The 26,158-nt window shown below is 37.6% G+C and overlaps 1 protein-coding gene across 2 annotated transcripts in view; it reads left to right on the top strand.

The window, feature by feature from the left end:
* Positions 1-26,158, top strand: part of LOC306876618 (kalirin-like) — a gene marked incomplete at its 3' end in the record, with an annotated part of 270,920 nt that overhangs the window by 144,210 nt on the left and 100,552 nt on the right. For both annotated transcript variants that reach the window (XM_079427930.1, XM_079427929.1), the window contains exons 11-14: positions 10,700-10,891; positions 21,015-21,184; positions 22,870-23,044; positions 23,504-23,699. In XM_079427930.1, the coding sequence (XP_079284056.1) occupies positions 10,700-10,891; positions 21,015-21,184; positions 22,870-23,044; positions 23,504-23,699 (733 nt within the window). The remainder of the gene's footprint in view (positions 1-10,699; positions 10,892-21,014; positions 21,185-22,869; positions 23,045-23,503; positions 23,700-26,158) is intronic.

Here is a 26,158-nt window from a genome sequence, read left to right as displayed (position 1 = left end):
TGACATTTTATGAAATTATGTTGTAAAGATGTCAGCATATGCAGTGGTGGTAGCTCAGCGAACACAAGAGCTTCAGAGGACAGCCCACACTTCAACTCCATCCAAAGAGCTTCACAGATGCTTTCCTTTACTGGATGGGCAATGAGTTCAGAAGATATTGTATACTTTGACTATAAAGCAGTTTCAAACGACTCAATGTTATAGTTCATCTTAAGTACTTGTAAGTAACTTATAAATAGAAGTGTGAATATTCACACTAGATATATTTTGTTGTTGTAGATTCATCTCTGGAGAGAGTTGTGTGGAAATACTGGTCTCTTTTTGGGTATGGAAAAGAGATGTGTTTTTTCAAGACAAAGGTCAAGTAAACATGATTGAATGCTGATTTTATTGGAGAACCGCCACATGCCTCTCTCATACTGTATTGTTGAACAAAGAAAGCAACTGGACGACTGGACTTTATATGTTGATTCACATTTTTGATGGCTAGTATAGCAGGTACAATGCATTAGAGACATATTTCACGCTATTATATATTTTTAGTTCACTGATAATATTTGTCAAGGATTATAGCTCTAAAAATAGCAGTAATTCAGTTAGTCATCACTATTATACACCACTTACTGACCCTAAGAATAAAAAAAATGCAGTTTTTACTGCTGTAACATTAAGACTTCTGTATGCAAACAATCTCTATTGTGATTGGATAACCTCTGCGTTCCAGTGTCATTATACTCTTTTGAAACAGTCGAGTTCCCAAATCCCATTCATTTTCTACATGGTGAAACTGTTCCTCTTCAGGAAATCGAGCTGCATCCAGAGACGCTTTGGGGAACGCCTTCAGCGTAACCGGCTCTGAATAAAAGTGAAATCTGTCCAGTGGATGGGCAAGACGTCACGGGTGAGGTGACGTAATGACCAGCTGGTATAAAAACACGTGTGGTGAAACCGGCGTCAGCTTTCGGTCATTCAGCTAACGCTCTGTGTCTCTGTGAGTCTCATTTAGTGTTGTCTGTCTGTCACCATGCCAAAAGGCTAAGCACAAGGGCGTTTTGTGGGCAGGTGATACACACAGCTTGTGTGTGGTTTGCTTAGGAGCGAGGCATGCAGAGGCGGCTCTTGAGGGAGCTGACTTCCCCGCACTGCGAGAGCCTCCCTCTGCGAATGCTTGGCTCCCGAAAGGCCCTCTTCTCTAGCGAGGGTTCTTTCATTAGCGTTCCCCGCGGCACTGGCCCCGCTTCCACCGAGGTGGAGCGGCGGTGGGGTTCGCAGTGGGATCTGATGGAGGTATCGGAGACGAGCGAATCTCTATCTCCGTCCTCACCTGATTTGAGACATGACCTGCTTGAGCGTAAGCATCTTGTGGACATGTGGAGACAACCTTGGTTCTTGTCTCAGGGCCTGGTGGTGGGAGCTCGGTGTCGCCGGGTAATGCTAGCGACGGACGCGTGCCTCACCGGTTGGGGAGCGGTCATGAGTGGCCACCCTGCCCCCGGTCTGTGGAGGGGTCATCATCTCGCTTGGCACATCAACCGGCTGGAGATGCTGGCCGTGTTTCAGGCTTTCTCCCAGACCTAAGAGATCACCATGTGTTGGTGCGCACCGACAACACAGCGGTGGACTCTTATATCAACCACCAAGGAGGTCTGCGGTCGCGCCCCCTGTACAGGCTGGCGCACCAGATCCTTGTGTGGTCCCAGAGCAAACTCCTCTCACTAAGAGCAGTTTACATCCCCGGGCATCTCAATGTGGGAGCAGACATCCTGTCGAGACAGGGGCCGTGGCCCGGGGAATGGATGCTTCACACCGAGGTGGTGAAGCAGATCTGGAGAGTGTTTGGTCAGGCTCAGGTGGACCTCTTCGCCACTCAGGAGACAGCGCAATGTCCACTCTGGTACACTCTAGTTCATCCAGCTCCACTGGGGCTGGATGCCATGGTACAGACTTGGCCGAGGCTTCGTCTGTATGCCTTTCCCCCGATTGCTCTGCTCCCCGGAATTCTGGAGAGAGTGCGCCAGGACAGAGTGGTGCACTGAGGTTAAGGCCCCCAGTACGATCCCGGAGTCCTCCTTGGGACCTGGTTGTGGTGTTGGATACTCTCTGTAGGCCTCCCTTCGAGCCTATCGAGGAGATCTCGGATCGCCATCTTACCCTGAAGACTGTGTTTCTTCTGGCGATTTCTTCTCTAAAGAGAGTTGGTGATCTGCAGGCCCTGTCAGTGGCCCCTACTCACTTGGACTTTGCGCCCGGCATGGCCAAAGCCTTTTTGTACCCTCGTGCAGGGACCATCCCCAAAGTTCCTTCCGTCACGCCACAGCCTGTCATACTGCAGGCCTTCAGTCCTCCTCCCTTTCGGGAGCCTGACCGGCAAAGGCTTAACTGGACGCATACGTCCACAGAGCTGCCCTGTGGAGAAGGGCGGACCAACTGCTGATTTGCAATGGTCCCCCTAAGAGAGGCCTTCCTGCTTCAAAGCAGACCCTCAGTCGGTGGATTGTCGATGCCATTCACATTGCCTACGAGTCCTCTGACCTCCCCTCGCTGATGGGAGTCAAGGCTCATTCCACTAGGAGTGTGGCGGCCTCCAAGGCCTTCCTCGCAGGTGTCCCAATACAGGACATCTGCAATGCTGCGGAATGGTCTATGCCCCTGACCTTTGTCAGGTTCTACGGTCTGGACATGCGGCCCACTCCAGGCTCTTCCTTCCTCTCGCCCTAGATGTGCTCCGCCTGCCGGCACTTGCTTTATTCACCGCACGTGCTTTTATACCAGCTGGTCATTACGTCACCTCGCCCATGACGTCTCGCCCATCCATTGGACAGATTTCACTTGTATTCAGAGCCGGTTACGCTGAAGGCATTCCCCAAAGTGTCTCTGGACGCAGCGTCTCGTTCCCTCGAGGAACTGGGGTTACATACGTAACCTAAGTGATGATATGTACTAACATTCAAAAGTTTAAGGTTAGTAAGTTATTATTATTATTATTATTAGTAGTAGTAGTATTAGTAATAGTATTATTATTATTACTATTACTTTTATTCAGTAAGGAGGGATTAAATTGATCAAAAGTGACATTAAACACACATTTTGAATGGTAATTTTTATTGATTTTTTTTTTCCATTGATAAGAAATGTTTCTTGAGCTGCAATTAGAATGAATTCTAAAGGATCATGAAGACTGTAGTAATGATGCATTCAACTTTAACATCACAGGAATAAATTACATTTCAAAATATATTAAAGAAATCAATTATTAGAAATAACTAGAAATCAGTTTTTTTATTGTTTTTTTTTATTAAATAAATGCAGCCTTGGCGAGGCTTTGGTCACACATTAGTTTAGTGAATAATTCTCACTATTAACTATTAACTATGAATTTTGCCTCAATAAACCTCTAATTTGCTGCTTATTAATAGTCTATAAGATAGTTGTTAAGTTTAGATATGGGATAGGGTTAATGGGTCTAAAATATGGTAATGCAGAATAATACATTAATATGTGCTTTATAAGTGCTAATAAAGAGTAATATGCATGCTAATAAGCAAGTAGTTAATAGTGAAAATTGGTCCCTAAACTAAAGTCAGATTGTAAACCATGTTGGCCAAATTACCAGTGAAGAACTACATGACCCATAATCTAAAATTAACCATTCAGTGTGTGTTTCCCCCCTTGGATCACAAACATCATCGCAAATTTACTTTGACATGTGGACTTCATGCTCTTGGGCACAACAAGCAAGCTAACATGATTAATTAGTAGAAGTTATTACTTCACCAAACGCGTGTGCATAATGTAATTAATGATAGTTCTATATTGTTGAACCAATGTGGTTCAAACTACAGAGATGTGGCCATGTTCGGGAAAGAGTTATGACTAGCTAGTTAGTTTCTACAACGATGCATCTTACTACAATTGTTAAGCAGTGAATTACTTCATTGTACGGGAAATGTTAGAATCTAACTACTCAATGCTGTCATGTACAAACTATACAAGTTTCAGTTAAATTCACACCTTTTGTCATCTTAAAAAGGATTAGATCCTGCTGAACTGATATTTGTTAAACAAAGGGATGTTAAATACATTGCACGGTATTAATCTGACAGCGCACAGAAGAGATAAAGATCACTGGACACCAAGCCCTGCGTCTCTCATCCACATAATTCCCCTGAGATAAATAATCCATAATAGCCTGGATGACAGATCGTGAGTCTCAGTGTCATGAGAAGGGCTCGAGACAATCTGACTCGTCTAAATAAACCAAAGGGATTTGTTTTGGCTCAGCCATTATTGGTAACCAGCGAGACATATGCAGCTTTTGTTATTCTGACATATGCTTATCAGACATATAATATCCAAGAACAGACTGACGAAGATGAGAGATGAGGCAAAAAAACACCTCTAGACACTTATGCTGATAGAGTGATGATTCATGTCTAATGTGTCTATGGTATGTACGTGTGTGTGTGTGTGTGTGTGTGTGTGTGTTTGTGTGTGTGTGTGTGTGTGTGTGTTTGTGTGTGTGTCTGTGTGTGTGTGTGTGTGTGTGAGATCAAGAGGAAATCAGGAATGCAGCATATATAATACTGTATATGTTTAGTGCTGTTAACCCCAAACCAATCCCTAATGTATTTTAAAACAGTAATAAATAATTTGGTGTGGTAAAAACAGTGAGCTAGCTCTCAGGCTTTTTACTGTAATAATATTAGACAAGTTTATGGATTACTGTATGTACAGAAAGCAAAGGAAAAATAAAGATTCACATCATCAATCAACTTATCTAATCAAAGATGGTATAGAAAGAAGATAACACTGATTCAATAATACCTATATTAAAGGATTGTAATGTATGTACAGTAACATTAACCAAAAATGTGTAATAAAAGTCATGCAGGCCAAAGTGTACATGCAGGCCAAAAATATCGGCACCCTTGGTAAATATGATCAAACAAGTCTGTGTAAATTAATCTGTATTGTTAATCCTTTTGATCTTTTATTTAAAATATTCACAAAAATCTAACCTTTCATTGGATAATAAGAATTTTAAATGGGTGGAAATATCATTATGAAATAAATGTTTTTTCTCAAATACACGTTGGACACAATTATTGGCACCCCTAGAAATTATCTCTGTAAAATATCTCTGAAGTATATTCCCATTCATATTCACAATTTTGAGCACTCCAGGGTGATTATGAACATGAAATTACATGAACATGAAATCCTGTTTCACAGAAATATAAATAGGAGGGAAAACAAATCTAGCTATACAAAATACTTCTAGTTTTATTTTCCAGGCTACTCTCTTTAGGGTGCGAGTGTGCTCATTATACCACGGAGTCAGACTGTTTTCTTTGATCTTCCTTAAGCGTAAAAGAGCACTTACAAAGCAGTTTTTTTGTGGTAGAAGTGATGGTTCTACCATACTTGTAACAAGGAGTAGAATTTACAGTTTTAGCTATATGGAGTTTACACAAGACTAGATAATAATCTGAGATATCATCGCTTTGCTACAGAATTTCAACACCACTAACACCAATTCCATGTGACAGTATTAAATCTAGAGTATGATTTCGATAATGAATAGGTCCTGAAACGTGTTGTCTAACCCCAATAGAGTTCAGAATGTTTTTCATTATCGACATGGATATTAAAATCGCCAACAATTAAGACTTTATTTGCAGCCAGTACTAACTCAGATAGAAAATCAGCAAATTCTTTAATAAAGTCTGTATGGTGCCCTGGTGGTCTGTATAAAGTAGCCAGTGCAAACATCATTAACACGTGTTTCTCTAGATAATAGGGGCAGTCGTGGCCTAATGGATAGAGAGTTGGACTTGTAACCCGAAGGTTGTGGGTTCGAGTCTCGGGTCCAGCAGGGATTGTAGGTGGGGGAGTGAATAACCAACACTCTCTCCACCCTCAATACCACGACTGAGGTGAGACCCTTGAGCAAGGCACCAAACCCCCAACTGCTCACCGGGTGTATGTTCACTACTGTGTGTACACTTGCAGAGTACAAATTCTGAGTATGGGTCACCATACTTGGCCACACTTCCCTTCCCTTCCCATAATGTTATACGCAGTACATTATACGCATATACCAAACGAGATATACTTAAAGAAAAAGTGAAGTGACATACTACCAAGTATGGTGACCCATACTCGGAATTCGTGCTCTGCATTTAACCCATCCAACGTGCACACACACAGCAGTGAACACACACTCGGAGCAGTGGGCAGCCATTTATGCTGCGGCGCCCGGGGAGCAGTTGGGGGTTCGGTGCCTTGCTCAAGGGCACCTCAGTCGTGGTTTTGAGCTAACCGGCTAACGAATGCTAACGCATGGCACACTCGTTGCACTCGCGGTTTAAGATTAAAAGCAAATGAGCAAATTAGTCAGATTATTGATAGATAATATCAGAAATATGGAGGGAATTAAGTTATATTTTATCACTTTAAACAACAGAGAGTGATAGTAAAATTCAGCAGAAAGCAAAGCTACACGGAGCTACAATCGCAAACCTCTCAGCAGAATGGCAGACAGGAGCAGGACCACTAAAGACTCTCCAAGGACCACAGCTGAAGATCTGCAGAAAATAGTTGAGTGTTGGGTTCAGAAAACCTTAAAAAAAATGGTCAAACAGCACCTATATCACCACATGTTGTTTGGGAGGGTTTCAAGAAAAATTATCCTAGCTTATCCAAAAACAAACTCCAGCATATTCAGTTATCAGACACGACTGGAACTTCAAATGGGACTGGCTTCTATGGTCAGATGAAACTAAAGAATTTGCTTTTTAGCAGCACACTCAAGATAGGTTTGGTGAACACCGGGATAAAAAGTACCCCATCTGTACAATAAAATATACTGCTGTATTTTTGATGTTGTGGGCCTATATTTCTGCTGGAGGTCCTGGACATCTTGTTTAGACATCATGGATTCTATCAAATACCAACAGATAAAAAATCAATAAGTTACTGACTCTGTTAGAAATCATATAATGGGCCATGTTTGGATCTTCGAACCGGGCAATAATCCAAACACAAACCTCAAAAACAACACAAAAATGGGTCACTGAGCACAAAACCAAGCTTCTGCTATGGCCATTACAGTCCTCTGACCTGAACCCTGTAGAAAATGAGTGAGGTGAACTGAAGAGAAGAAGCATGGAGCTGGGAATCTGAAGGATCTGGAGAGATTATGGATGAAGGAATGGTCTCTGATCAGGTGTTCTCTAACCTCATCAGGCATTATAGGACAAAATTTAGAGCTGTTAAACTGGCAAATGGAGGTTTCAAAAAGTATTGAATAAAAGGGTGCCGTTAATTGTGGCCAATGTTTATTAGAGAAAAACATTTATTTCATAATACCCCCCCCCCCCCCCCCCCATTTTAAATTCTTATTATCCAATGAAAGTTTAGATTTTTGTGAATTTTATAAATAAAAGCTAAAAAAGATTAACAATGCAGATTAATTTTCACAGCCTTCTTTGATCATATTTACCAAGGGTGCCGATATTTTTGGCCATGACTGTATAAAAAAGTTTATATCAGTGTCATTATAGTAAAGGAAAAATAATTTCTCAGATTTAATTTTCACTAAAAAATGATTTACTTTAAAACAGTTTTCACTTAGGAATTGCTAGTAAATTAAACAAATGGTTGCAAAGAAACACACTGAATTAAACATTACATTTTGAAGTAGAAGGACTGAAATAGTATTTTCTTATAACAAATACTCCAATAGTGTTTGTCATATTTACTACTTAAAATAAATCAGTGGGTATAACCACTAGAACAGACTACCTCTTATAATAGCCATCATTTACAAGTCATTAATATAATACTTAACAGATCTGTAATTAATTCAAATATGGATGCATATGAAAATATCAAAGTATATCGGCACACTTTAAGTGTATTAGTTAATGGTCTGTTCAGAAATGTATAGATATGGACAGTCAGTAGTTTTTTTTGTTGTTGTTGTTTTTTTTTTGCCTTAGAATAAATAATAATAATAAGAAGAAGATCTTAAGTTTAAAAGTAGCTCCTAAAATACTCCTAGGTATAGGAAAACAGGCTTTGGTCTGTTTATTAATAATGTCCTCTAAAATGTTAAGACAAAAACAGCAGGTGAGCATGATGATGAAAATAGAAAAAGATGTGATCCTTTGTTGCTCATTGTTACCCTCGTTTGATGATTATTGTCACCTCTAAGTATGTTGATAGCTTCCTCTCTCGTGGCTTTTGTCCAAAACACTGATGTCACAATTTTCCTCTGTTCAGTAACCACAAATCAAGCAATAAATCAACTGGGATACAGAGAAATATCCTTAGCCATGATAGATTGTGTATTTATTTTTGAAAAAAACTAAAGTGTTAAGAAACAGTTACACTTTATTTTAAGGTGTCCTTGTTACAGTGCAATTATACATTTAAGTTCTGAGAAATACTAATTAACTACATGTACTTACTATATGGTTAGTGTTAGGATTAGAGTTTGGCTTAAGGTTACTTGCATGCAATTATGTAGAATTAATTGTTATTATGATATCAAGTACATGTAACATGTAGCAAGGGCACCTTAAAATAGTGTTACCAAAACACTTTTGTTATAAAGTTTACAGGAAAACAGTGTGACAGAGAGAAAATAGCTCTGAACTTGTCACGGTGCACACATCGGGGAGGAACGAGGAACACGAGACGTGGAATAAACTCAAATAAACAGTCTTTAATCAAATTCAACAAGGCAGGGCAGACACACAGGAACACCGGGAGTAACGAGTAGACCAGACGAAATCTAACTGAACAGACAGGACTTAAATACACAGGATAATACTAACATAATCAAACACAGCTGGGACATAATAAACAGATAATCACACTAGACGAGGACAGGAAACAAACCAAATAAGGACACACATGAGGGAAACACATGACACACACAACACATGACTGACAGAACTATTATATCAGCCAGGCTTTATTCATGTGGATCTAATATTTGCCAGTGAAACAGATTAAATCTCTCTCTCAAGAAATGTAATGTTGTAAGTGTGTGTTTAATGAAGGATTGAAACCCTCTGGAGCTGTAAGTGTGTTCTCGTTCTCCACAGTCACAGCAGGTGAATACACATGTAATTATCTCATGCTAATTAGCTGACCTCTCCTGATAGCGCCTTACCTTGCATCTGACAATGAGAAATAAAGGGGTAAAGATGCTCCTGTCGCAACAGCCAGTGTACAGCTATTCCTCTGTTTTTGGCTGTGTTAGGGCAACAGGGTGATAATCCGTGGCTAGGAAGGGGGCTACCACTTTTTCACACCACTGTATATATTAATAATTTATGTCCCTGTTACACTTAATGTGTTTACACTAAGTGCAAATAGCTATAGATTATGTTTACAGCTGGATTTTCTGCTATTTATACTACTTATTGCAAACAGTGGCAATTATCTGCACCTCAGTATTGTAGTACATTATAAAACAGCATGCAGTAATATCATATTGAGTGTAAATTATCCTTTTAATTCAAATTACTAATTGGATGTCACCTTATTGGGACAAAAGATCCCTCCATACACCTACCCTAACCCTACCCGATACTTTAAGTTCAACTTTTAGATTATTTCCTTCATTATTACTGAAAATACATGTTTTTTCAACGTGACATCTGATTTGAAAAGTTCTGCAAAAGCGGATTCGAACCCCAGTCAATCGCGTCAAAAATGACTTCAACGCGTACTTTACCATCTGCGCCACTGGAGCTGTTACCTGATGGATTTCTTTAGTAATACTTTGTAATCATACGTTGATGGGTGGAGTTAGTGTAAATAACCGCGCCCAACAAGGTGCGTTAATATGCACTTCTAAATAGACACTCCGTTTTTATTTATGAACTGATGCTCAGCTGTTTTTTTTTAGTAGTCAACTTATTTTCGGGTCATTGTCATAAAAGCCCTGTCACAAACACTGTCACAGGCACGAAGATACATCTTTCATTTCATCAAGCTGAATGATATCTAAGCTAAGCGGGAGAGTTGTTTACTTACTTTATAATTAGTCAATAACGCCATTATTTTCTTCATTCAGGCCGAGAGCTCGCACGAAAACAAGAGGCGGGATTTATCGCAAGAACCAATCACATCCAATCATAACCGATCATATCCAATTATAGCGCGATGGAGGCATTGCCTCCTCTCATGTGACTTTCCCCCCTTTATCTCAATGAGCCTCCAGAAAAGTCACCGCACGCTTTGGGGTCTCTGTAGAAAGTCTATGGGCCGAAGGGAGGCAAGTCTCCGCTGTAACTTTACCTGCGGGTGTCACTGTTGAACAGTGTTACTTTATAAAAACGAGTGACTTTTAGACTTTTAATGTCATATTTAGTCATATTTGCACAGTTTTATTTTTGTAGAATCGATTATTTCTTGAAATGAATTGAATCAAACTGAGCTGAGCTAAATAATAGACACTGTTATTGAAATGAATTGAATCAAACTGAGCTGAGCTAAATAATGACTCTATTGTCTTTTGCAGAGCTGAAATTGAATTTGTTTCATAATTGATTCATTTTACAACAGTAAGACTGTTATTTTTCTTTTTATTACTGTGAAGCTGAATAGATGTGACTAATATTATGTCACTATCTGAAAGTTAACATTTATTGATCAAGCTTTCTTTTCTCTCCCGGATCAGAACACCTACACTAATGCAGATAAACTCCTGGAAGCGGCCGAGCAGTTGGCCCAGACAGGCGAGTGTGACCCTGAGGAGATCTATAAGGCAGCGCGACACCTGGAGGTCAGGATCCAGGACTTCGTCAGGAGAGTGGAACAAAGAAAACTACTGCTGGACATGTCCGTCTCCTTCCACACGCACACTAAAGAGGTAAGACTGACACCCATACCAGGTGGATTACAGAGGAATGCTGGGAGGTTTTGCTGAGCAGTGCCAGATGTGCTAGAAGAACACGCTGTTTATCTCTCCAGATGCCAAGCAGGACCTTGTGTGAAACATTACGTAATTCTTGACGTGATTAAGGCATGTTGCTGCAGCAGTCAATAGCAGTGATTATTAGTGTTTTATTATGCAGTAATGTTACATCACACTACATCCATCACCTCATGCACCCTGCGTTTGAGAAGGACAGAGAGTGTAAATATGTTGGAGGGTTAAATGGCACAATTCATCTTTCTGGGCGGGGCGGGGGGGGGTGGGGGCGCTTGTCTCATGGAGCACTTGCATGAGCTATAGTTTTTTTGATGTATGGCGATTGTAGGAGTGTGGTTTTCTCACGACTGACTCTGATGTCCTGATATCGCTCTCTCTGTGGAGACTAAGATCTTGTAAAACGACATTATTTCAAGTCATTTATTTCAAGGTGAATAACGACATGCTTAATGTACGTTTATGAAATTTGCAAAATAAGTTTTGTTTAAAAGTCTTTAAAAGAAGCCTCTTATGCACACCAAGGCTACCTATATTTAATTAAAAAGTATATTTAAAACAGTAGCATTGTGAAATATTACAATTTAAAATAACTGTTTTGTAATGTATTGTAATGTATTCCTGTGATGGCAAAGCATCATTACTCCAGTCTTCAGTGTCACATGATCTTTCAGAAATCATTCTAATCTGCTCAAGAAACATTTCTGATTATTAGCAATGTTAAAAACAGTTGTGCTGCTTCATATTTTTGTGGATTTGCCTTTTCATTTCTTAAGAAATATTTTCTTATTATTGACACAGTTGAGTGCAGTTTTGCTGCTTAATATTTATTGGGTAAACTGTAAAAGATTTTGTTCAGGATTCTTTGATGAATAGCTTTTCAAAAACAGCCTTTATATTAAATACAATATTTTTTATAATTATAAGTATATATTTACTGCCATTTTGTTTATTAATTAGTGCATCCTTACTGAATAAAATTTTTCCTTTCTATCAGAAATCATTCTAATATGCTGATTTGGTGCTCAAGAAACATGTCTTATTAAGGGCTCAGAGCTTGCTCTTTCATATTTTCATAATAGATTTGATGAATTTCATTTTGATTTAGTTCTCACTTAAGTATCTGCTTTAGCAACTTTTAATTGTTTTTCATGTGGACGTCTGTAAAAATACATTTACATGGCACCTCAACGATGAAACTTGGATTCTTATAAATATAAAACTTGGATTCAGATGAAAATTTATACACAGTGGAGTTCTGTGATAATTAATAATAATAATAATAATAATAATAATTTTGTTAACTGAAATTTTTATTAAATCTCCTGTTTAAAAATCTGAAAATAGATATACACTGTTAAAACTGTTACTTGGATCTAACTCAATAAAATTAAGACAACATTTTCCAACTACTTTTTGCAAGTTTAGTGAACTGATATTTTGAGTAAGGACAACTTAATAATATGCATTTCAATGTATGCAAAAATATTAAGTAGCATTTTCAGAAAAAGCCAATAAATTGAGTACAAACAATGTAAAACATATCAGCATATTTTACACATTAGACTTAATTAAAATAGGTAACATTTAAATGAAAAAATACTAGTTAATGTCTTCTGATTTATGAATTTTGACCAATTTGCCCTTTCTTTGTTTTGGAAGTGTAAACAGCTTCAAATAATTAGTTGCTACTATGTAAATTTCCAACATTTATTAAATCATTGCATTGCCATATCCAAACAGTAGCAATGAGCTGGACAGTGTAAACAATCAATAACATCTGTATCAGCTTATAAACTGCTGGTTAGTACAGTACACCTTTACAGTACAGTGTGTACATAATATTGAAACAAGAGCTGATAAAAATGTAAAAACTGTAACTTGAATGCAATGTAAGTCGCTTTGGATAAAAGCGTCTGCTAAATGCATAAATGTAAATGAAACATTTTAACACTAACATTACAGGTCACAAGCATGAGCATCTGACCTCAACTTAAAAATACAGCTTAGCATAATACCTTCACAGCGTGTGTGAATATTTTGAAACATCTTTAGTAAAACATCTCACTGATCCCACTAACTGAACAGCTTTTAAAGTGCAGCTTCACAGCAGGGCTATTTTGTGTGTATAAAATATAAACTTTTTTCACACCAGAAAGTATGACCTGCAGCATAGTATAAAACATGACAAGGACAAACCATTAGAACATCCTGAAAAATTCAACGTTATGTCCAATGTATAATGATGTTGAACAGACAAAGAAAACAGCTGTTCACAAGTGCAGAGTGACAGTCATGTCTGAGTGCTTAGGCAAGGAGCTTGTTTTTCAGAGTCATGAACTTGGGGCTTGGTTTTGGGCGCAGTGTGTCAAGTCCCACGAAAAAGTATTTGAAACACCTCAAAAATTTTGGAAACCTTGGATGGATACTCAAGATTAAGTGCATTTGTCAACCCAAGCAGCAAGCAGCATGCTTTGTCCAGATTTCCAAGATTGGTAAGGACTGGTATTCCCTCAATGATTATTCCTACTGCATCTGGCTCACGGCAGACATAGATGCTCATATTCTTCATTTTCAGGTCCTCATGAAAAGTGGTCTCTGCAGCCCCCCTTTGAGATAAAAAAAATAAAGTTTTTAAGACAAACAATCTCATTTGTTGATGAAAAACAAATACTCCACCATTATCTGCCAAATGCTGGTTCAGTCAGTTCACATTAACAGTCAGCACAATTTAAACCTGTTCACCAGACTGACCCAAACCTGCTTTAAGACAATACTTACACAGTAATCAGAGATGAGCTCCTGTCCACTCTCTCCCATATACTCAAAGAGGCATCTCAGAGTGACATCTCTCTTCTTCACTGCAGTGGGACTTGGCTCCTAGATAATAAAACAATAATGAATCAATTATTTGTGTTGGTAAATTCACTCCAACCCTGTAATGCCATCATTACCCTAGGTCTGTATTAGTTTTCCTTTTTTATTCATTATGATATATTAATAGTAATAACACTTGAGACAGTTTTTTTTTTTTTCTAAATAGTCTAATAAACAAACAAACAAACAAAAAAACACCCAGATAAGCAAGATAACTGAAAAACAAACTACTCAATTGATTAATATTTGTATCTTTTAACTTTGTAACCACTTTTGCCCCACCTGTATCAGTTCCATCAACACGTTTTTGATGCGTTGACCAGTTGCTCCTCCCTTGGCACTAAAGAACTCTAGGAGCTTTGGGGTGTGCTTGTCCAGCTGTGACGTAAACGTTGCTTCCAGGGGAACCGCAGTACATCTTCGGAACTCCTTGTTTACCTGTAGGACAGCAAATGTTTGACTGTTATTTAAGGGGGTTTAAAGATTAGCAACATCTGAACTTTATGCAAAGCAAAAAAGTGAGTCTACTATCTCATGTCAAAGTCACAATTTCCAAAACGTTCTCAGAAGTGAGTAGTGTCAGGAAAAACTGAAGGATAAGTCATTTACCTGGAATGGTTCGAAGAGGGCAGGCCATCTTTCCTTAAATTCTGCCACACCAGGAGACTTGGCAACCACTTCCTGTCTTCTCCTGCTGAACAAAACAAGAATGATTAACTTTAGTTCGTCGCAGAATTTATCTTAGAAAATAATCTGAAACCCCATGTAAAAACCCCACTGAATTTTTGTAATGATATCATCATACAGCACCTACAGGCAGTTAACTAATTACAATATTGGGAGGAGGGATGTTAATACAAATAAATTAGTCAAAAAATCTTCTCACTTAAACAAATGGTTTTAAAATGCATCAACAAAATTCATATAAATATATCAAGAGACAGGGGTTAGACATCTGCACTCAATAATTACAGAGCAATAAAAATATGAAATTTGGGTTATGAGTACATTTTGAGCGTACACTTTTGTGAAAGACGAACTATGCCGGATATTTGTCTTAACTATGCTTTACCATAATTAAACAGCTTTGGACTAATTGATAATCACTCAGCTAACATTAATATTTAGGCTTCGTGTGTGTCTGTGTGTCCACTACCAAACTATGTCGAAGCCACAACAATGTTTTTGAAGTTACAAACACCTCTGAAACATTAAACTATCACACAAAGACAACATTACTTATACAGCGCACACACACATAGATGTATACAGTATGTGGCTCAAGTTAACGAGCTGTTTGAGATAGAGCACATTCGAATTTGGCGGTCGCAAAAGTTTGTAGGAAACAGAGCGATGCTTTTGCAGATTGCACAACACAAACACGTTAATTAGGGTAAAATCAAACTTTTAACAATACAAAGAGTTACTTACATGGGGTACGTGAAGTATAAATTGTCCGGCTCCGTGGAAAACCCTGTTTGAATAAACTCCTGGAACAGACGAGACTATAAACTTTTAAAATGAGTTTTGTAAAATCAATTTGTGGTGAAGTCCAATAAAATTAATTTTATTATAGAATATATTAAGTTACGAAAATATTCACACTTTTTACTTATTGATAACTCAAAAAACAAAGAAAGAAAAATAAATTAATTTATTGGAATAAATATAGTTTTTAAAATGAAGTCATATGGACAATAGCACTGAACGACTTTTTACAGTAGTTGATGATGATGAGAGAAAAACCACGACATCCTGGATTCGGACGGCAATAACATCACAGACTAACCCCTGTAAATGTTAATAATAGCTTGCATCCCCATGATAAACAATTACCATCCGAATCGGGCGTTTATCTAAGATGTTTCAAATTTCTTAAAAGAAATTAAATAGATCAAAATGAGTTTTGTTAACATACATATTTTAGAGTGCTTATTTTAAGAACATTTTTATCTTTTTACATTTTTATGTAATACATTTACCATGTAATAAATCCAATAGCTGTAGTTCTGGTAAGTGGTACTAATGTAAGACTCAGCCTTGCTCCTTAGCTGCTAACTCTGTGGATTTTTTGTTTGGTTAAATGTGTTATAGTAAGGTTTATACTCAACACATTCCATTTTACAGCTGTGTGTGTGTATGTGTGTGTGTGTTGAGAGTAAAAAGTGCTACATTATGTGAGCTGAGACTAACATCAGCGGTTCTTGGCTAAAGGAGGTTCTCCTGCATGCCAAACATTTACAATGTTTCACACTGGCCTGGAGAGTTTCTGCACCGGCCCTCAGAAGTGTTCAGGTTTAGCAACACTCCAGAAACACTTAATTTTAGCCAGGAAACCCACACACACTCTTAAGATCAGTGTGAGGTGAAGGCAGACTCTGTAAATGGTTTAGACACAGAACAAACTCAACAGGCATATTATACAACTTGAGCAGTTGTATAATATAGCTTGATAGTACACATACATATTTCATGTTTATGCTAGATAGTTTTGTGTCATAACAAACTATATTGATTTCATAGTCATTTCAATTTTCATGAACTCAGAAATCAAAATTCCCTTGATCTTTTGTCATATAAGAGGTCACTGTACTATAAAAACATCCTGTAAGTTTCAGAACTAAAAACATTCTTATTAGTCTAAAAACAGCTTATATTAAAGCCAATCTGCCAAAACAACAGCTTGTGGAATGTGCCACTTTATGACGTAATAGTGTGGATAAACACCACCTCCGCAGACTAAGATCAATGCCTGCTTCTACATCACTGACTGTTTAGCCCCGCCCACCGATTCGTAAATATAGTGTAAATGAGAGCGGCAAAAAAAAAAGATGCTCCAAATAAAACAAGACACTGTGCAGTGCCAAGTCTTTGCAATGCCTTCCTTAGAGTGGATGAGCTTTATTTTTAATGAAGATTCAGACTGCGTCAGTAAGAACTCGATCCTTTGTTCACTTCATTTTAGCGCGGATTCGTTTACAAACAATGCACAGTTAGACGTGGGATTTTCAGAAAGATTGAAACTAAAAGACGATGCCATGCGACTATATTGGATCTGACAGTAATGTCGCACCACACAAGTGTGTAACTGTGAGTAATTGTTTTAATTGCGTGGTCACCATTGCGTACTCGCTCTGATCACCCAGTTGTAAAGAAATGTTGAAATACGGGACAAAACATGATTGTCCCTGGAAAAACGGGATGTCTGGTCACCCTAATTATAAGGAGACCTTGGAGAACAGTACAAGATCATAAAAAAGGCAGTTCATGACACTTTTAAATACACAATATTTATATGTATGTATCTATATCTATATATCTATATATATATATATATATATATATATATATATATATATATATATATATATACAGTGGTGTGAAAAAGTGTTGGGCCCCTTCCTGTTTTTTAATTTTTTTGCATGTTTGTCACACTTTAATGTTTCAGATCATCAAACAAATGTAAATATTAATCAAAGAAAACACGAGTAAACACAACATGCAGTTTTTAAATGAAGGGGTTTTTTTATGAAGGGAAAACAAAATCCAAACCCACATGGCCCTGTGTGAATAAGTGTTTTGGGAAAATACTCTGACGAGACAAAAGTTGAACTTTTTGGAAGGTGTGTGTCCCATTACATCTGGCAGAAAAGTAACACAGCATTTCAGAAAAAGAACATCATACCAACAGTAAAATATGGTGGTGGTAGTGTGATGGTCTGGGGCTGTTTTGCTGCTTCAGGACCTGGAAGACTTGCTGTGATAAATGGTACCATGAATTCAGCTGTCTACCAAAAAATCCTGAAGGACAATGTCCGGCCATCTGTTCATGACCTCAAGCTGAAGCGAACTTGGGTTCTGAAGCAGGACAATGATCCAAAACACACCAGCAAATCCACCTCTGAATGGCTGAAGACAAACAAAATGAAGACTTTGGAGTGGCCTAGTCAAAGTCCTGACCTGAATCCTATTGAGATGCTGTGGCATGACCTTAAAAAGGTGGTTCATGCTCGAAAACCCTCCAATGTGGCTGAATTACAACAATTCTGCCAAGATGAATGGGCCAAAATTCCTCCACAGCGCTGTAACAGACTCATTGCAAGTTATCGCAAACCCTTGATTGCAGTTGTTGCTGCTAAGGGTGGCCCAACTAGTTATTAGGTTTAGGGGGCAAGCACTTTTTCACACAGAGCCATGTGGGTTTGGATTTTGTTTTCCCTTCAATAAAAAACTTCATTCAAAAACTGCTTGCTGTGTTTACTTGTGTTATCTTTGATTAATATTTACATTTGTTTGATGATCTGAAACACTAAAGTGTGAAAAACATGCAAAAGAATAAAAAATCAGGAAGGGGGCCAACACTTTTTCACACCACTGTGTGTGTGTGTATGTGTGTGTATATATATATATATATATATATATATATATATATATATATATATATATATATATATATATACATATAATATGTGTGTGTGTGTGTGTGTGTGTGTATATGTGGTTTATGAGGACACAAATTTGTATAATGACATGGGTATGACAGAGGTATTACAATATGAAGGTGGTTTATGAGGACACTGCCTATGTCACCGTAATTCAAAAGGCTTAAAAAACATACTAAATGGTGTTTTTTGTTTGAAAATCTAAAAATGCACAAAGTCTCCTGTGAGGGCTAAGTTTAGGTGTAGGGTTGGTGTAGGGCAATAGCACACACAGTTTGTTCAATATAAAAACCATTACGCCTATGGAGAGTCCCCATAAACCACAAAAACCAACATGTGTATGTGTGTGTGTATATACATATATAAGTGTTTATTTATTTATTTATAATTTCCAGTTGCAATGGAAATTACGCTATATTTTTTTATCTTGTTGTTCTGCTGCAATGGTCTCATGGCAATCTGATGTGTATTTTTAATTCATAATGTGACCAGATTAACCGCAGATACAGTTACTATGGAAACCACAGGGATGGCAACATCACTTTCACCACTGTACTTTGTAACTGTATTAACCCTTTAACCTTAAGAGGCAAACAAGTCATGCCACGTCAACTGTGTTTGAAACCAATTTAAAGAGAAATGAACTCTTGAAGTGTCATGCAGGCCATGTTTATTTCTGTAAGGAATCCCTGTATGTCCTTGCTGTGCGGTTTGGTTTAATGTATCCATTGTGTTTAGCTTTACCCTAATGTGGGTGATTTCCTGCATTGTAAAACTTGTTGTATGCATTGCTGTTCAGAGCTCTCATGTGTGATTCATATGAATAATATTCCTCCGTGTGTCTCGAGCTGCTGTTGGGGGAATCATCTATCATGAATATCACATCCTCGTGCAGAGCTGCTCTACGCCTGCAACATGTTAAAGCTAAACATGAGCAGCCTCCTCACGGTAGATTTGGAAAGGCCTTATTCATCATTACAGGCTCTCGTTCTGCATCTGGCAGAGCTGATGTTCCCACGCTCATGGAGAACCTGGAAATGTCAGGGATTGATTGGAAATTCTTAAAACATCATGGGAATTCTATAGCATTTTTTAAAATCCTTATCAAATAATCACAAGCGTCATGGCCATTCATTGTTCAAAGGTGTAAACACTGTAAAGAGGGATCTGTGTTTATCAAACATGCCTGCGTGACTGATATTCTCTGGTCCTGTTCAGTAACTCAATCCATCAGCAAGATTAGCTCCATTAGTTGTTTCTCATAAGTTAATTAATTGCGAGCAAAATTACTTCAAAGCGTTTTTATTCCTCCATGGAACAGTGAGACTGTGTTTACAGAGACTTCGAATGCAGCACAAAGGTGACGTAAGTTTATTTACAGAGGAACCACAATCGTGGGACTCGCTGCATCAGTTCTGGTGTTTTTTTGCTGATTCTTGATTGAAAAGAAGATGCACACAATGTCATGACAACAGCCAACAATATTTTGGCAGTTCTTTCATCTCATTTATGCAAAATCAGACAAATCATCTCTGTTCTGCTCATAATGTTGCATGTGTTTTCCCAAAAAAGTCTGTTTATTATTTTTATTTATGGTTGCCAACTGAAATATTTACAATACACATCGCTGAAATGAATATTTGTTCATTTAATTTGATAGCCAAATAACATATTGGCTCATGAAACTGTGTATGTTATGATATTATTATTTGGACATTGGAATTAAATGTAGGGATCATTTTTTTTGTTGTTGTTTGGTTGTTTCTTCTGCTTACCAAGGCTTCATTTATTTTGACCAAAAATACAATTAAAACAGCAAGATTGTGAAACATTATTACAAATTAAAATAGGTGTTTTCTATTTGTGATACAAAGCTGAATTCTCAGCATCATTAATCCAGTCTTCAGTGTCACACGATCCTTCAGAAATTAGTACAATATGTTGATTTGGTGCTCAATAAATTATCAATGATGAAAAACAATATTTATTTATTTATTACCAATACACCATTCATATGTTTGGGGTAATTAAGAAATAATAAACAACAAATACATAAAAGGGTGCGTACAATTTATAAAAAACTTAAATGCTTTTATAACACTATATCACTGCTACATCATGACATCATTGAATCAACAATGAACTCACTTTAACTGAAAACAATTGATAATAATAAAAGAGCACCAAATCATAGAATATTAGCATATAAGAATGATTTCTGAAGGATCAAACCAGCAACCTTTCATTACCTACACTGACCTGGAAACACGACACCACGCAGCACTCAAATGTTTGAGGGAATTTTGTTCTGATTTTTAACTCTCTGAATCATTTCTATACTGTTTAATCTTTTAGATTGAAATGTTAAAAATGGAAGTAGCTTGAAAAATGAGAGCGAATATTTCCGGCTGCTTTCTAATATTGGATTCAGGACACATTATTGTTAGATGAGCATTATAATCTGTGCAGACAGGTCACTCCATCTCTGAGTCTGTAGAAAAGTTTAGAAACTTTTTTTAGGTCTTTGCAGGAGTAAGTGTGTTTCTGTGCTTGTATATGGGTCAGGTTTTGGCTCCATTGTAGAGAATAAATGTTGATAGTTAAACAACTTAATAAAATACTTACGGCTCAATGAAAATGTAAATGTGCAGAAAATAGTGCATTATATTTAGGAGGAATATCATGAGGAAATACTGTCACTGAAAGCCTGTATATGTGTTAATGGGTATATATGTGTGTTTCAGTTGTGGACGTGGATGGAGGACCTGCAGAAGGAACTTCTGGAAGAAGTTTGTTCTGATTCGGTGGATTCAGTTCAGGAGCTGATCAAACAGTTTCAGCAGCAGCAGACGGCCACACTGGAGGCCACACTCAATGTCATTAAAGAGGGAGAAGACCTTATGCAACAACTCAGGTATCAACACACACATAGTTTCACTCGCAAGTTTACATTCTTACAAATGTACTTTTCAAAATCTCTCTTTAAAAGGCTGCATAACTGGTATTTACATATTTTCCAAAATAGACAATATAACTTATTTTACACAAATGATCCTGTTCAAATGTTTACATACCCTTGATATGTAAACTTTAACAAACTTGGAAAGGCAACATTCAATATCAAGAACCAAATGTGTCTAAACTTTTAAACTTAATTAAAGATCTGTAAATTCAAATATATTTGGTCTTGTTGCATGTATGTAAATATATTTAATAGCTTAATTCATGATTTTACATTATGTCACATGTACTGACTATACAGTAAATTATGCATAATTACAAGTAACTAACCCTAAACCAAACCCTAGCACTAATCTTAACTTTATAGTAAGTATTCATTTGTGTAATTACACTGTAACACTTGTAACCCAAGTTTTATGACCTTCTAAAACATATACTAAAATAAAATATTGGTGAATTGGATATTGCTTACAAAACAAAAATAATCAGAATATGCAACAGCTTTGAATGGCTGTCAAAAAAATATTACTTGATGTAGTTACAGCAGGAGCTTATTGAACTGTGCTCACCACTCAAACCTTGAGCCCTTAAACAACTAGAAACTGTATTTACAGTAAATATGGTTATATCTACCAGTCAAATAGGGCTCATTGTACTTTGTTAATATGAAGGAATTCTCTGTGTTTTAAGGTTGATAGAAATATCTATGTCACGTGTTTGAGTTCCTGTTTGTCCATAATTGGTTCTGTTCCTGTTCATTATGAGTTAATTTGGTTTCAGCTGTGTTTCATTAATTATCCTCGTTTAGTCCTGTGTATTTATAGAGTGTTCTGTTCCTTAGTTCCTGGTCCAGTATTGTTCATCTATTCCCTGTCCTACGTGTGTGTTCCTGCTTGTAAATCTTCATTGTAGATAATTAAAGAATATTGTATGTTAATCTCCTGCGTCTCCGTGCTCCTTAGTCTCCTACACAGTAGGCAGCCCGTGACAATCTATAAGCTTAACACGTCCCGGCATAAAATTAGATTTTGTTCTTACATTGCAAGTGTGCAGCATCAAGAAAAATATGGTAACATTTTATTTGAAGGTGTCCTTGTTACATGTTACATGTACTTACTAATATATGCATAATTAACATGCAATTAACCCTAACCCTAACCCTAACCATATAGTAAGTATAGTATAGTAGTGTAGTTAACTAATATTACTCAGTACTTAAATGTATAATTACACTGCAACAAGGACACCTTCAAATAAAGTGTAACCCTTAAAATGTATGAAACTGTAACACTGTTTTGAAAGTATAGCCATAACACTAAAACATTACAAGTGTTGGCATGATACTAGTGTGTCATTTACCAAAGTCTGTGTAAAGTTACATTCAGGCCCACAGAAAATTCCAGTGATAAGAAGGCAGATTGAAAAATAAATGTATGTAAAACCGCCCCATGCATCAGTTGTAAGTGCATTAGTGCGAATGTACTTCCAATTTAATTTTATAAACTAAAGAACGAGTCTGGATTATTTTTTGTGTTTTACAGACTGTCATAGATATGATGTTTTTTTCCAGAATATTGCTTTAGTGTAAACAAATTGTAATGGTTCTAGTTTCCCCTAATCCACACACTCTTAACACAGAGATTCAGCGATGAGCAGTAATAAGATGCCTCACACCAGCTCCATCGCTCACATCGAGGGCGTCCTACAGCAGCTAGAGGAGGCCCAGGGCCACATGGAGGAGCTCTTCCATGAGAGGAAGATCAAACTCGACATCTTCCTGCAACTGCGCATCTTTGAGCAGTACACCATTGAGGTGAAGAGTGTGTGTGCACGTGTTTGCATGCTAGATTATTTTAAATCATTTTCTCCAGAGGTTTAATAAAAATCAACAAATAGTTATTGATCTTGAACCAAAACAACTGACTCTGAGATAAATCAAAAATAACATATCAAAGCATTTCAAAAAGCAAGTACATTACTCATCCCACGAAGCATTGTGAATAATGAACAATTGATTTTAAATATAAAATACTATAAATTTAAAGCCATAAAATACTCAAATATATAAAACAAATATATAAGCAGTTTGAGAGATTGACTGTTTTAAAAACACTGTGCTTGTAGATTATATATTAATGAAACAAAGGGCCACTTAACTGCACTTAAAGAAAGTATATTACTGTTTTTTTTTTAACACACTTAAGTATACTTGTAAAAAGTACACTATAATGTAATAATGTCAAAGTGTTTAATTGTCTCTCCTTTCCTGCAGGTAACGGCGGAGTTAGACGCGTGGAATGAGGACCTGGTTCGTCAGGTAAACGAGTTTACCACAGAAGAACCCAGTCTGGCTGAACAGAGACTCCAGCGGCACGCGGAGAGAAAACTGGCCATGAACAACATGACCTACGAGGTCATGCAGCAGGGTCAAGACCTGCATCAGTACATCATGGAGGTCCAAGCTTCAGGTGAGAGAGAGAGAGAGAGAGAAGAAGATGAAAAAGAGTCCAGGTGCCACTTACACTGACAGCCATTAAATCAATAGTAGCTACAAGCTGTTGTACTGTTATGTTGGTACTCTCAGGTTCTCACCCACAGACCGCCCACAGACCAACCACAGTCTGTTCACTGACCACCCGATGTATTTTCCACACAAAAATGCCCAGGGGCTGGATTCACAAACATCTTCTTAAAAGGGATTTCCTAAGATAAATTCCAAGCGAAATTCTTAAAATTTATTAGGATGTTCTCAAATATTTTATTAAAAAATATACAAGTCACTCCACACTTAATCATGACTGTTTATTGTTTCGTTTATTTATAATTGGTATGATTTCAGAGCACTTCTGCACATCCCTAGTCGGAGTAATATATATTATATATAGCTAGTGTTATGCTGTAATGCCTAATTACAACAATTAATTTGAAACAAACCAATAAATTCATTAAAAATATAGGCCTATCATCTGAGACAAAGTGGAGGTTATCCTGACCTTAAGAAGTTATTTACAGTGATTTTAAAGAAGATTCTTTTCAAGAAGTTTATTTTCAAGAATTTTAATTTTGGCCTAAAAACAATCTTAAGAAAAAAGGGTTACACTTTATTTTAAGATATTAAAATAATTAATGCTAATTGCGAGTTTCCCTCAATAAACTCCAAATTTGCTGCTTATTAATAGTTAGTAAGGTAGTTGTTAAGTTTAGGTATGGGGTAGAATTTAGGGATCTACTGTAAAATATTGTCCTGCAGAATAAGGCATAATATGTGCTTTATAAGTACTAATAAACAGCCAGTATGCTAGTGATATGCATGCTAGTTAAAAGTGAAAAATGGTCTTCAAAATAAAGGCATTGTTTAAAAATTAAGAAGATTAGAGGATAAACTAATCATTATACATGGAATTTTATTAGATTAGTGGGTTCAGATCATCCTAAAATGATTTTATCAACACAGTCTCATCAGAGTGTGTAAGAGTGTTTGCAACCAATTCGCAAATTGGTTTGTGAGTTTAGATGCCAGCTTGATGGGGACTATAGTGTTGAAAGCTGAGCTATAGTCAATGAATAGCAGCCTTACATAATTCCCATTGTTACTGTCCAAGTGTGTGAGGGAAGAGTGGAGGACGTGAGAGATGGCATCGTCAGTGGATCTATTGGGGCGATAGGCAAACTGAAGAGGGTCCAAAGTATCAGGGATGGAGGAGCAGATGTGGCTCTTTACAAGTCTCTCAAAAACCTTCATGACTATAGATGTGAGGGCAACTGGGCGATAGTCATTTAGGCAAGAGGGTTTATTGTTCTTTGGCACAGGGATAATGAAAGATTTTTTAAATGAGGTGGGAACCACGGAGGTAGCAAGGGACTCATTAAAGATGGAAGTGAACAAACCAGCGAGCTGATCAGCGCAGGACATCAGAACACGGCCGGTTATCCCATTAGGTCCGGCTGCTTTCCTGACGTTCACTTTCTTTAGCGCCCTCCGAACCTCATCCTCCGACACGGTGATTACAGGATCAGCGCTGCTCTGCCTGCTGCTTCCTGACACGCTGGTCGGCAGAGACGCGCCGCCGCCGTTGCAATCAAAGCGGCCGAAGAAGGTTGATCATTCAAACCCTGATGAGATCGGGTTTGATTTGATAGAGATATAGATGCAGAGGAGAGAGATGGAGAGAGCCGCACAGAGGAAGTGGCAGGTGGCAGTGTGTCATTGATATATGGTGGTCCACAGAAACACAGCGAGATCAACCAATAGTCTTCTCTGTGCTGTGATCTCCGGTCCGCATTCACATGGGCGGCACTAATGATACTCAATACATTTTTCATTTCAATGTAAAGAACTGAGTTGAAATGAAATTAGACCAAATGTCACCCCTTTCCTCAGCTGTGTCTGTCTTTAACCCACATTTCTCTTCCTCTCCACTCTTATCTCCATACCGACCCGGCGTTCAGCGCTGTGTCTCACAGATATTTTTAACACTGGAAACAGACTTCCTCTCCTCAAACTGCTGACCCAACTCTCACCCCCCTCTCTCTCACATATGGGTCTTGGCTGAGGACACACTCTTCTGTCCAGGCTTTGGACACCGTCTGTTACTGTTACTGTGACAATCTCTCACACATGCCTGTGTGTCCGATGGGTGTGTCTGATTCTGCTGCTGGCACAACAATTATAATCACAGAATTAAGCTTTACTGGATGATCTATATGCATATCAGCTGTGATTTATCAACTATGATTCATTCATTCATTCATTCCTAATTACTTAAATTAAACTTCCCAACTGTAGTTCTAGTAAGAAGTATTATTAAAAATTAAAAATATAATTAGAAATCAAATTCGTAGATAGATAGATAGATAGATAGATAGATAGATAGATAGATAGATAGATAGATAGATAGATAGATAGATAGATAGATAGATAGATAGA

This window comes from Barbus barbus (genome assembly GCF_936440315.1).
Source record: "Barbus barbus genome assembly, chromosome: 11".
Classification (NCBI taxonomy): domain Eukaryota; kingdom Metazoa; phylum Chordata; class Actinopteri; order Cypriniformes; family Cyprinidae; genus Barbus; species Barbus barbus.
The sequence above is the reverse complement of the archived record's forward strand: the minus strand, read 5'-3'. Positions and strand labels throughout refer to the sequence as shown.